The following is a 12,904-nucleotide window of genomic DNA, read 5'->3' on the forward strand; positions in this document are numbered from 1 at the left end:
ATTTCGTACTCTGAAGTAATCATATTGGCAATACCATCCAGAGCTAATTCTTTAAGGTTTTAGATACAGCAGCTTTGTGCATGCCTTGGACTGAGCAAGGCTTTTCAGCTAGGCTTGATGTTTAAAAGCCCTATTATGTGACTAGCTTTAAAATCCTCTTTTGCAAATTGTTTTCCAGCTAAGGCACAGCTAAGACTGGGTGTGCGCGGGTGAAAATCTGCAGATTGCTTGTGCATTGCCGTGTAGCCAATGTAAAAGCAATCTGCATCACGTACATCTGTTGTATGTCAGTTACATAGCAATGCACAACCAAACTGCAGAATCTACACTATAGACTGGAACACTTGCTGATGTGATTGCTGTGCTCACATCAGCATGGTGTCAGGATCAGTGTTAGTGCAGGGTTGTCCCATGTGATGCTATCTGTGATTTTAAAAGTATAATGCACTTGCTGACTTTTCACCCCCCCCCCTTTCTTCCAGGAAGGGGAGAGTGACAGAGTTTTTTGAAAATGGTTGGAACCCAAGCTGTGATTCCTTTATTGAGGAAGCACTGTTGAGTCTATGGCTAGTGCATTTAATTCCCTATCTCCATATGAATAAAAGTAATGGCCACGACTTCTTGTAGCCTTAGCTGGCTATTACGTTTTGCTTGCTGGGAAATACTGGGTATAGTTATAGTGGCTGCCAGTTGCCACTGCCAGTTGCCAAATGCGATTGCTACCTCCCCCAGATGAACAGGCAAGAGTCAAAATATATCTATACTAGGAGAATTTCAAGACTGAAGAGGAATTCTGTGCACCTAGTTCGTATATTCTCTAGGCATAAATCTTAAAGTATCTTGCAGACAAATGGGGCATGTTGCAATTGTGCAATCTTTGTGAATACAACCAATATTCATAACAAGAGCTCAGATCCAACTCAAAAGGTGTATCTTTGGAAGAAGGCAGATCAGTTCTCTAAAGAGCACATATTTCCAGTTCTTTCCACTCCCAGTTCCTATTCCCATGTCCCCCTCCCACCCCCAGTGTGTAGTTGGGAAGTCGTTGATCTGAGTGAAATAAGAATCCCCTCTCTTTCGCCCTGGTGCAAAGGACTACAGAGTGATGAAGATACAATATGGTAAAATGTCATTTCTCAGTACTTACGGTGCTTTTTTCCTCATAGTTTGGACATTTCAGGTCCTGCTCACAACCCCAGAATTATAGTTGCAAGTTGGTAGTTTGCTGCCGATATTGGGAGGGTTGCAACTGTGGATAGTAGCATTTAGTTGTTCAAGATTTGCTTTTCTTAAAAAAAAAATGCATTCACAGTAAATTTTCATTGAAAGCACTTTATTCAGCACTTAAACTCTCAGGGATGGTTGCCCTTCTTCCTCTTCAATTATGCAGTTTTTGTGAATTATAAGCAGCTATAGTTTTCTAATTAAACTTATACGGATCATAAGGCAGACTCATCACATTGAGAATAGCAGACTATAAAGAATAACTGTTTTTGTTTAAACAATGGCACCTCATTGAACACCAGGGGAAAAGTTTATGGGGGGGAAAAGATTTGCATGTCCAAGTGAACATGGAGATGCCTAACCAAATAAGTTTTGAAATAGTTCCATGACATATTTCCTTGCAGTGGATTTCCTTGTAGTGCTTTCAGATACTGTGTACAAGTTACTCACAGAGATCTCAGAGTGCTTCAGAAGCAAAATTAACTTTTAAAGTGGTGGGAAAAGATCCTAAAGACGACTCCTTTTGACTTGGCTGTCAAAGTAAAAGTAAAACTCTTTTTTTACCTCTTGCTAAAATATAAAAATGTTCAAATAAATATCGTTCATTTCACTTCATCATAGGATTCAAAGTAGCTTTACTTCAACTTGTTTTCTGCTTCATATGTCCTAATTAAGGACTAAAGGGAATATTCTTGCCATTTGCATGGCTACAAAATGTTTAACTGATTTTGTTTTTCTACAGTTGTCAGATGATTTCACCTTTTTTCTTTCTTTTTTGTATCCAAATGAGCCCTTTCTTAAGATTGACATGGGTTTGATAAACAATCGGTACCTATCAGGGGAGCCAATAGCTTACCACTGAGAAATTGCAAAACTACACATTGTACAGTGGTACCTCGGGTTACAGACGCTTCAGGTTACATACGCTTCAGGTTACAGACTCCGCTAACCCAGAAATAGTACCTCGGGTTAAGAACTTTGCTTCAGGATGAGAACAGAAATCATGCTCCAGCGGCGCGGCGGCAGTGGGAGGCCCCATTAGCTAAAGTGGTACCTCAGGTTAAGAATAGTTTCAGGATAAGAATGGACCTCCAGAACGAATTAAGTCCTTAACCCGAGGTACCACTGTATTGCTATGTGTATGTTGCTTATTGATTTTAGAGTTAAAATCCCAAGGTCTTCTTCAGTGTCCGTTAGCCCTTAGCTGCCTGGTCTTTGTGTAAAACACGAAGAGGAGGATATGTGTCTCTCCAAGTAGGGCTCCCAGATTCCAGGACTTCCATGCATCACCAGCACTCTGTTTCTACTGAAAGCCTGGTTGATGGAGCTCAGCATATTGAGGGTGCCATCTGGGCTTCAGTACCAGGTGACTGAGTGCTCAGCTGATTTCAAGGGCAAATCAGTGCCCACTCGGATCAAGGAAACCCTTGCCTCAAGGCTTGCTCCTCAGTACGTCTCACTGATGACATTGCCTTGGTTTCTGCTCTCTTTCCACAATTGTTCCATTGGATTTGATCCCTGCCTCATCTTGACTATATACACTTGCCTTTGGCCATCTCAGCTCCTGCTTGGCACCTTGACTCCTGGCTGCTTTGGAACAGTCACCTGATTCTGGCTCAAGTAGATTGACAGCCAGCTCACCCATCCACCTCATTCATGCAGCCTGACAACTTGCAGCCCAGCCCATTCAGTGGTCTGTCACTTAAGATTTGTAAGCTTTCTGCAGACCGAGATGTTCTGACCACCCTCCAGCACTTCATTTCTTTTGTGCTACCAGAATATATCAACCGGTGGGATCAAGCAAAAGACTTCTGCATTCCCTTCTTCAGCTTTTGACCTCTGTCTGTCTTATTTGAGGAAGTTCCAGTGTTACTCAAGAAAGTTGTTTTTTCCTCCCCTTCTTCAATCTGTAATACAGATTTGTTGTAGGCCCACTTATACTGAACAGATAGCACAACCTGAAAATTCTGTCTTCCACAGAAACCTTTAGTGTACTAAAGCTGAGAACCAATTGCATCAACAGTGTGTTCATGATACAATGAATGATTATAAAATCCTGAAAAGATTTATTAGAATTGGGTTTGGATTGTTGTGTCCCATGCTTGTGATACTTTGAAGAAGCTTGGATGAAAATGCAGGCAAAAACAATATGATCAAACAGCATTTGTCTGGCTAGTAATCAAGCCTACTTTTGTTATCATGGTCATATAATACTATGGCTTAATTTTATCAGCAGTGTGGGGGGCTTTGGCCCTTCATTTCTCATCCCCCTCCCCACAGCCTTGTCCATTTGTGAAATTTGTTTGAAATTTTATATAAAGCTATGAATAACTCATGCATGCAATACTTATTGACTTCTGTTTTTCACTAACATTCATTGACCTTTTAGGTCAATAAATGTAAAGTTGATTTAAGAAGTCAATATGCCTTATTTTAATTTAGATTAAATTTTCATCTGATTCAGCACTCTCTAGTTCTCTTTTTATAAATAAAATGCTCATGTCAATTTATTATTAAAATTTATGTCAAATATAAAATGTTTTCATGTAGGACTGGAAATCCCCAGCTGAGTTATTATTTTTAAGCATTTCCAGCTCGGTGTTTTGAAAGTGACCTTCCTGTGCTCAACTGCATATCATGCCCCTTTCCAGTTATTGTACAGAAGGTATACAGACATAAAATTGTATTGCAAGCTCTATGTGAAAAGAGAAATTTCCCTCTCTCAAATGTTGTTTATAGATGTGGGCATATAAGTGAATTTGGCTAAAGTAATGATCCTTCTAGATTTTCATTTTACGAAATAAATCCAATAAATTAGGTTTTTTACACTTCTTTTACACTGAAGCTTTAGTAAGATTTCATCAACCCTTAGGCTTGAACTAAATAATAGTTTAAAAAAGAAAGAATACAGAACAATCTTTTAAATTCTGCAGCAGTTTGCTTCAGATGGTTGCAAAGTCTCTTCCATATAGGGAGAGGTAAGAGTTCTTTCTAAACTAATAAGGAAGCACAGCTATGGGAATTTTCCTTTTACTGAGTACTTTGGTGAGATTCCGAACTGTTATATAGATGATGGAATTTTTTTTACACCCTTTGACACTTCTATTATTCCTTTGATTTGTTCTCCTTTCATATTTATAGATACGATAATAGTTCCCCCCTTGTTTCTTTTAGGCATTGATTTCGAAGTAAAAACCATTTCAGTAAATGATACAGCAATGAAACTACAGATATGGTGAGTTTTTATTTATTTAGAAAAATGTACAGATCATTCATTCAGAAAAAAAATGTAAGTCGTGTACATAATAAATAACTGATAAATTCCAAACTTTAGAATAATTAGTATATCAAAATTAGTAATCTGCTCTTGGGATTCTAAGATGTGTATTCATATATTTTTTTCCAGTACAAGTAGTTTTCGTCTTTGGTTTCAGTAACAAAAACAGAGTTTATATTTTATTACTTTCAAACCCATTCAATGGGGAAAATACTTTGGGGCCTTTCCGTTGCTTTACTATAACTCCCATCTTCCCTGTTCATTGGCTATGCTGGCTGAGGATGATGGGATTTGAACATATGAGAGACCACAAGTTTACCACCCCTGCTATAGGAAGAAATGTATGTGAACGGATCTTGGCCATGCAGCTGCTTGGGTTCATGTTGTAAAGGTTTGCTAACTACTCTACTCATAGAACCCAATATAATAAAAGACCAGACAATGTTTTTGCTGTTGTCAATCTACTAACACTGTGTGTGAGAGAGGGAGGGAGGTGTAGGCTGTGAGATTGGGCAGCCTTTGAATGCACACCCTTTGTTAATTCTGTGAGATTCCTGACATCCCAATTTTACAAATCCACCTAGCAGCAACTGGCAGACAGAGTAGTTTGTGCTAATGTGGTTATAAGCAAAGCAGGTGGTGGAAAAGGTTTTCTTGCAATACTGCCTGTTTGCAACATTGTGTATAACTAAGAAAAGTAGTTACATCTTGTTTCCTGTATGATTTTGCCAATGTAACTGAGTCACACATAGCTGGGCAAACCTCAACCAATCTGATCCTAGTACAGTACAGTCGTACCTTGGAAGTTGAACAGAATCCGTTCCCAAAGTCCGTTCAACTTCCAAAACCAAATCGTGGCTTCTGATTGGCTGCAGGAAGCTCCTGCAGCCAATCAGAAGCCGTGGAAGCCCTGTCGAACGTTCAGCTTCCAAAAGAACGTTCGCAAATCTGAACAATTACTTCCGGGTTTTCGGGATCCAAGGTACAACTGTATATTTTTTCAAGAAATGTGTTTGGTGCTATAGAACTCATAACTCCACAGCCTATTTGAGACCACTGTAAAATGTAGAAAACAGAATAATAGAATTGTAGAGGAATCTCAACTAAAGCATCCATGACAGATGGCCACCCAACCTCTGCTTAAAAACCTCCAAGGAAGAATAGTCCCTCACTCCTGGAGGGAGGCCATTCCACTGTCAAACAGCTCTTTAACTGTTCTTCCTGATGTTTAGTTGGAATCTCCTTTCTTGTAACTTGAATCCTGAAGAAGTGTGCATGCACACGAAAGCTCATACCAAGAACTGACTTAGTTGGTCTTTAAGGTGCTACTGGAAGGAAATTTTTTTTGTTTTGACTATGGCAGACCAACACGGCTACCTATCTGTAACATCTTCCATGTGACAGCTTTTAAATATTTGAAGATCACCCTTATAACTGGCTCCATGCAGCATCCTAAGTTGATGGTGGTGGTAAAACACAACACTGTCATCAGGTAGTGCAGCCATTTTGTGCCTAATCATATGTATATTTTTGGTGCATTATTAACTCAGTCCAACTGTTCCATTCATTCACAAGTACAACACTGAGATTTAAAGCCAGGGTTATTTGCATCCATAGTATTTTGAATAAAATCTGATCTGGAGAGAATCTTTACTGCAGAAGTACTCAACTTGTATGCCAACTGGGTTTTTATTTGTATGCGCAGCTTCTGCTTTTTTCTGTTTACAGAAGGCTGCAATTAATGATTTAGGACTGTTTGTTCACAATCTTACAATGTAAGCAGTACCAAATGATTCCTTACAATGTATTATAGGGACACTGCTGGTCAGGAGCGATTCCATACATTTACAACTAGTTTCTTCCGTGGAGCACATGGATTCGTTCTTGTCTATGATATCACAAGTACAGAAAGCTTTCAAGGAATTGCACACTGGATGAAAGATATAAATGAGGTACGTTTATACTATTCTGCCTTTGCTCTCAATGTACAATGATCTTTGACAGGTTCATAGAAGCTAGGGTGCCTTTTTTTTTTTACTGCTGCTATTTAGATGGGGAATCCACTGTATATCCCATGATCTATCACTGTTTCTCTCTTCCTGTTTTCTTGTGTAAAGTGTTGCATCATGGTAAAGAGAGGTAAGTATCCGCATGATTTGTCTGGACCAGTCTTGCTCTCTATTCTCTTGGTTCACAACTCCTCCATTCCACCTGTGCATTTACTCACTTAGACATCTTGCTCATTTCATCTGCCAGTGTGTTAAAATCCTGGACACAGCATCATGTTGTTACCCAACTATTTCCCAATGTCACCCCAAATTTCTGTTTTTGCTTTTGAACATGAGGTGGTAGAGGTGGTGGCAAGGACATGCATGTGTGCCCACAAACATCTTAACATTGATTGTGATGGGTTTGAGCACATGGGTGAAGTGATGGGTGAACTACAGATTTAGTATTTCTTTCAAAATTGTATACAATCCTGAATCTGTTGTTCTGGAAGGAGAAAGCCCATGTTCATAGGAAATATGCAAAGATTAATTCCTGGAGAGCAAGGAACAAAAATACATTAATTATAAGAATATTGGCTTTGGCATATAGTAAAAGATGAATGTGTGCTCTTTATTATAGCAAATCAACAAAAAAATATATTAAGTCTTAAACAGTCAGACTTCCACTCCTATTCTGCAGTATTCAGTATTCTCATGCCTCTCTATATCAAATTGTAGGATTATTATAATGATTAATTATTATTATTATTACATTTATTGGCTACTTTTTGCCATGGTAACTCAAAGCGATTTACAATATATAAACAAACAATCATATACATTCCTACCAGCATAAATCAGAAAACAAATAAAAATCTAAAAGACAATCCTGTGCTAAATCTAAAAGGCTATATTAAAACATCCTACTCACTCAAGGGAATTCTAAGTTTTAAAGTCTTGCTGGAGACTATTAATTCTCGCTGTTATCCTATGCCTTACACAGGGTACAACTTAAGCATGTTTTACCTTTATGGGGCAAAGTTTCTTTTCTTAACAGTGAATGGAAATAGTGGAAAGGAAAGGTAAGGAAAAAGAATCAAGGACCAGAAGGAATATTTTATGCCCATATGCTCCAGTATCTTGCTTCCAGCAAGCTGCCATCATGCATCCTGTGGCAGTGAAATCAGCCAACGAGCCCCACCAGCAAAAGCCCATGCAAGGATTTCTTCTAGCACAATGGGGCTCCCTTGGCATCTCCTCCCTCTGTGCCACCACAGATTGGCTGTGGGAGTGGGGTCAGGAGAACTCACTGCACAGTATGGCATGGAAGGACAGGGCAGATTGCTACATCAGCCAAGCAGAAATGGTTGTACCGATGGACTGATCTGCTTAGTGCCGTGTTGAATTCCTCCCAAAATATTTATGTGTAGTCTTATCTCCTCCATGTAACAGATAGGATTATGCTGCCAGTTGTGCAATTTCTACATGTCCTGTTGTGTCCTGATCCTGTGTTGTATTAGTGCTGATGTGCTGTGTAGATAGGTTTTTTTTGAAATTTGTTGTAAGGTCTTAAACCACGACTTCATCACATAGGATATTTGGAGGGGTTCATTGCTGAGTAAAACAAGAAGCATCTGGCCAAATCCTAAGCTGTTCAGCCATACAACTCCATCAGCTGCCTGTGAGTCAGTAATTTTTGTCCCACCGTACATATGATTCCACAGAGCCCTTAAGGCAGCTTCCAACTTGTCAATAAATTTCTTTAAAAATATCATAGAAAAGGAGAAAAACATGTTTAGAACACAGACAAGCAAACTATCTTAAAAGATCATCACACTTTAGGTTGTAAGCTATTTCAGGTGGGGACCTATTCTGATGTACTTGATAAAGCGCCATACACACTGATGTTCCCAGGGACGTGGGTGGTGCTGTGAGTTAAACCACAGAGCCTAGGACTTGCCAATCAGAAGGTTGGCTGTTCAAATCCCCGCCACAGGGTGAGCTCCCGTTGCTCGGTCCCTGCTCCTGCCAACCTAGCAGTTTGAAAGTACCTCAAGGTGCAAGTAAATAAATAGGTACCACTCCGGCGGGAAGGTAAACGGCGTTTCCGTGCGCTGCTCTGGTTTGCCAGAAGCGGCTTAGTCATGCTGGCCACATGACCTGGATGCTGAACGCCAGCTCCCTCAGCCAATAAAGCGAGATGAGTGCGGCAACCCCAGAGTTGGCCACGACTGGACCGAACGGTCAGGGGTCCTTTTTTACACTGATGTTGCTACACACCTAGATTACGGTAACAACTATGAATTGTCCGTAGGAAGAGCCAATTCTCAGGTTAAAGTGTGATATTTAAAAATCAGCCACTGCTTTGCTTTTGTTTGCTAAAAAAAGAGTCTTCATATCTCTTTTAAAACTTAAGAGAGATAGCAGGACAAGCTTTGCTGGTTCAGGAGTTCTGTCATAGGGGTGTCATTAGTGAAAAGGCCCTGCCAATCAGGCAAGGAGGCATTGGGAACCAGCCCCCTTTTAATGATTTTGGTGTACAGTTGTACCTTGGATCTTGAACGCCTTGGCTCCTGAACAAATCGGCTCCCGAACGATCGAAACCTGGAAGTGAGTGTTCTGGTTTTCAAACGTTCTTTTGGAAGCCAAACATCTGATGGGGCTTCCACAGCTTCTGACTGACTGCAGGAAGTTGCGCTTTGGTTTTCAAACATTTTGAAAGGCGAATGGAGTTCCAGAATGAATTCCGTTTAACTTCCAAGGTGTGACTGTACTTCACAGAAGTGCACTCCCAGGTAACCTGGACCTAATCTGTTAAGGGTTTTAAAGGTTGCAATTTTTGCATAATGTATCAGGGTCAAGCTAAACGTTACACTTAATGCTTAGCATGCAGCTATGGCATGTGGGGAGGTAAGGGTTATTTCTGCCTTCCCCAGCAGTGACCCCTCCTGAAAATCTCCACCACCTTGCACATGGCTGCAAGGCTTGGTTTTAAAAAGTTCCTGTTGGGAACTTTCCCCCTAAGTATCATAAAGATGACTGAATGGGATTTGACCTTGTTTTGAATATGTTGGCCTTGTTTTGAATAGGTGATCTGCAAGTACTAATAGTGCAGAGAATTTCTGCATCTTTTAGTTTAGCTAAATGGCAGCCCTTCAACCATTGTTGCATTCCAATTATCCCAGACCAATAGTCATGCTGACTGGGTCTGATGTGAGTTGGAGTCCAAGAACAAGATGTTAGCCACCCATGGTGGTATAATAATAATAATAATAATAATAATAATAATAATAATAATAATACCTCACCCATCTGACTGGGTTGCCCCAGCCACCCTGGGCAGTCTAGAACCATCCTAATACTTTGTATATTTTATTTTGAATATCATTAATCCAATAGTTGTCGATGCCTCTGTGTCACAACTAACGTCTTTGTAGATCTGTCAGAGTTAACCAGCAAGTGCGATATTAAAGAATAAGGTAAATGTTTGTATGCCAGTTATGCTAATAATGTGCAAGGCTTGCAGATTCTGTTGTGGGGAAACATTACTTTTCAAGACAGGTCAAGATATACTGGGACTTTAATATTTAAATCATTCTTACCTTTCAAATGAAGGACAGCTTAATACTCTGCGCTTATAATGCTGATCGCAGCAAGTTTCAAGACAATCAGCATGTTTATTACAGGAAAATTGCTTCAAAATACAAGTTTGCTTTACAAATTTCTCATATGAGGGTGCAAGATTGATACAGTCCTTTCTCTCTCACAGGTGCTCAATTAAAAAATATGAGCACCTGTGAGAGAGAAAGGGCTATATCAATCTTGCACCCTCAGATGAGAAATTTGTAAAGCAAACTTGTATTTTGCAAACTTGTAATCAGTTTTAGAACATCGTTCAGCATGCTCATGGTATAAAGTGGCTTTGAAGTCAAATATGAATTTATAAAGATGAAGGAGGTGGCCATTTTATGACACACAAAGGTATTCTCATAAGTTTGTGGGGCAGAAACTGGGGAGAGGAGAAAGCGTTCCCCGCAACCAGCCCTCCTTGTTCCCGAGGAGTCCTACCCGCACCCCTGCCTGGGAGCTGCAGCTTTCAGGGCAGAGGCAGGTCCTCTGTGTAAAGACTGTCTGGGTGAATTTGCTCACACTTTTCAGTACCCCACAAATCTGAATACTGAGCTAAATATTTAACATGCAGCCTTACTGCAAAGGCCACCCTACAAGTGATGCTTTAAAGTGCTTTTTGCATTTAACATACATGTTTTAAAAAATGCAAGTACCATCAGATGGGGGAGGGCTTATAATTAGCAGGAGTATAACAGACAGGGAGAATGAATTTAACTCAAGAGGGGGGAAATTCTTCTTGATGCTGTTTGCATTGGCACCCTTGTGGGATTTCCTCTCAATGCAAATAGCACTTTCAGAAGCAGGGATTTCTTGCACCCTTCCTGCAGTGCTTCATTCACCCTATGTCCAGCCAATGCTCTTTGCATTATTTTTATTTTTGCAACCTGCATGTTAACATCACAGCTTGTTGGGCCCTTAATACCAGCTTTGGGGCTGATCAGGTACAACATGTCCCTTGCACTGAACCTCTATGCATAATCTATTACTTTTGTGCACTGGTGTTCATGTTATTAAACTGCTCCTCCTTGTGGCCAAAGATCATATAGAATCCAGATGATGAGCCGACTGTTGTTAATCTTCAGAGCTGTAAAATCAGTCTCGATTTTTCCCTTATTGAAGGATCTTCTTGTCCTTGGCTTAAGGGATGACCATAGGAAGCTAATGTAAGTAACTGGTCCTAGATTTCTTAAACTAATTGAAATATACTCGGAGTCCTGCAGTGATTTCATGCTCTTTATTGCAGCTTGTGAAACAGTGATTACATTTCCCCCCAAACCTCAGGCCTTTATATACATTATTTACAGAATGAGTCCCATCTAATTGGCTGATTCTGCTTCCCTCCTGGAGCCTGATTGGTCTTCTCCTGCAAGCCAATCAGTTGTTGCATTCTAAGATCCTACTTGCCTATTGTTCTAGGATCCAAGCTTAGTACATAACACTAATGTTAATAATTTGAATTTTGCAAAACTCTATAAGAGAAGCTACTCACTATTTTAAGATTTTGGTTGAAGCAACATGTATAATTGCATTTTTCTGGGGGGTGGGGGTGGGAATGATTGTTTATCATTGCCCTTCTTTGCCTTTTTGTGATTTAAAAAATGAATTTGGAAGAACAACTCAGGCAATAAGATACATAACTTTCACAATGCAGGAAAAAGGATGCACACTTTCATTTTGTTTAAGTACTACTTTTTTCTATCTCTTCAAATGTGGAACGCTTAAATCAAATGTTATTAGGAAGTATGCTACTTCTCTCATTAAATAATAAAAAGGTAAACTACTCTATTTATTATATGCAGTTTTAGGAACTTAGAATATAATTTTATATAGAAGAATCAATGATCTTAATGAGTAAAGCTCCAGTACCTATTGAAACAACCATCATTTTCTTCTATTAATCCAGGTCAGATTGATTCATTATTTTCAGCTTGTGCTTTGCACCCTTGCAATGAGCTTACTTCATTTGAAAGACTACATTATCCTGAACATCAGCTGCAGTTATGAAATGAGATTAGTTGAGTGGATTAAAAAGATGAAACAGTAACTTTAATAATTTTGCCTGCTGCTGTAGTGCTGAAATGAAGCAACATAGTTGTGAGCCGGCATAACTCTACTGACATTTCATGAATAAAAACCATGTTCCTTCATGCCTTTTCAGATGTTTACATCAACACAGTGGGGTGGGGCTTTGTTCTCCCCCTACAATTCATAAACACAAGGCTGATGTTTTGTGCAAAGTGACTTTTGTAGCTTCACTGAAGCCAAACAAGTCACTTCAACTTGACACACTCAATTCAGTGAATTCTCCCATTTCCCTGTCAAGAATTAGAACAAGTTTTGATGTCCATGTTAAGTATCTGGATATTTTTCCTCTTGCAACTGAAGAAGACCACTGGTTCAAACAAGCCATTTAATTGGTTGGCTCCAGAGGTGATTTGTACAAGCAGAAATGTTGGCTTGCACAAGCAGAAACGTTGGCTTGTTGGTGTGTGTATGTCATTTCCTCACTCTGTCAGCAGCCCACTGTGGCACATCCCACACTGTCAGGACTTACTTTTCAGAAGGCTCTGGCAACTGCAGTTCAGAGGACAGAGTGGGAAAGCCCTGTTCCTTGAACATAACATCATTCACGGTTCTCTGTATCCAGCCCATTAAGTACCACTAACTTTACAATACACATACATTTGTAAATGCCAGGATCTGTTTCAGAACATGTTTCTTCTAATTTAGATATTCATAGATGCCATCAATTGCCTTGAAGTAAGAGAGCTATCCATTATATGCC

The 12,904-nt window shown here is 39.7% G+C and overlaps 1 protein-coding gene across 1 annotated transcript in view; it reads left to right on the top strand.

Moving 5' to 3' along the window:
* LOC310848679 (ras-related protein Rab-10-like) overlaps positions 1-12,904 on the top strand; it is a 39,080-nt gene that overhangs the window by 10,573 nt on the left and 15,603 nt on the right. Inside the window, exons 3-4 of the mRNA XM_083748093.1 lie at positions 4,399-4,459; positions 6,315-6,453. Of these exons, the coding sequence (XP_083604219.1) occupies positions 4,399-4,459; positions 6,315-6,453 (200 nt within the window). The remainder of the gene's footprint in view (positions 1-4,398; positions 4,460-6,314; positions 6,454-12,904) is intronic.

This window comes from Podarcis gaigeae, assembly GCF_964106915.1.
Source record: "Podarcis gaigeae genome assembly, chromosome: 7".
NCBI classification, from domain to species: domain Eukaryota; kingdom Metazoa; phylum Chordata; class Lepidosauria; order Squamata; family Lacertidae; genus Podarcis; species Podarcis gaigeae.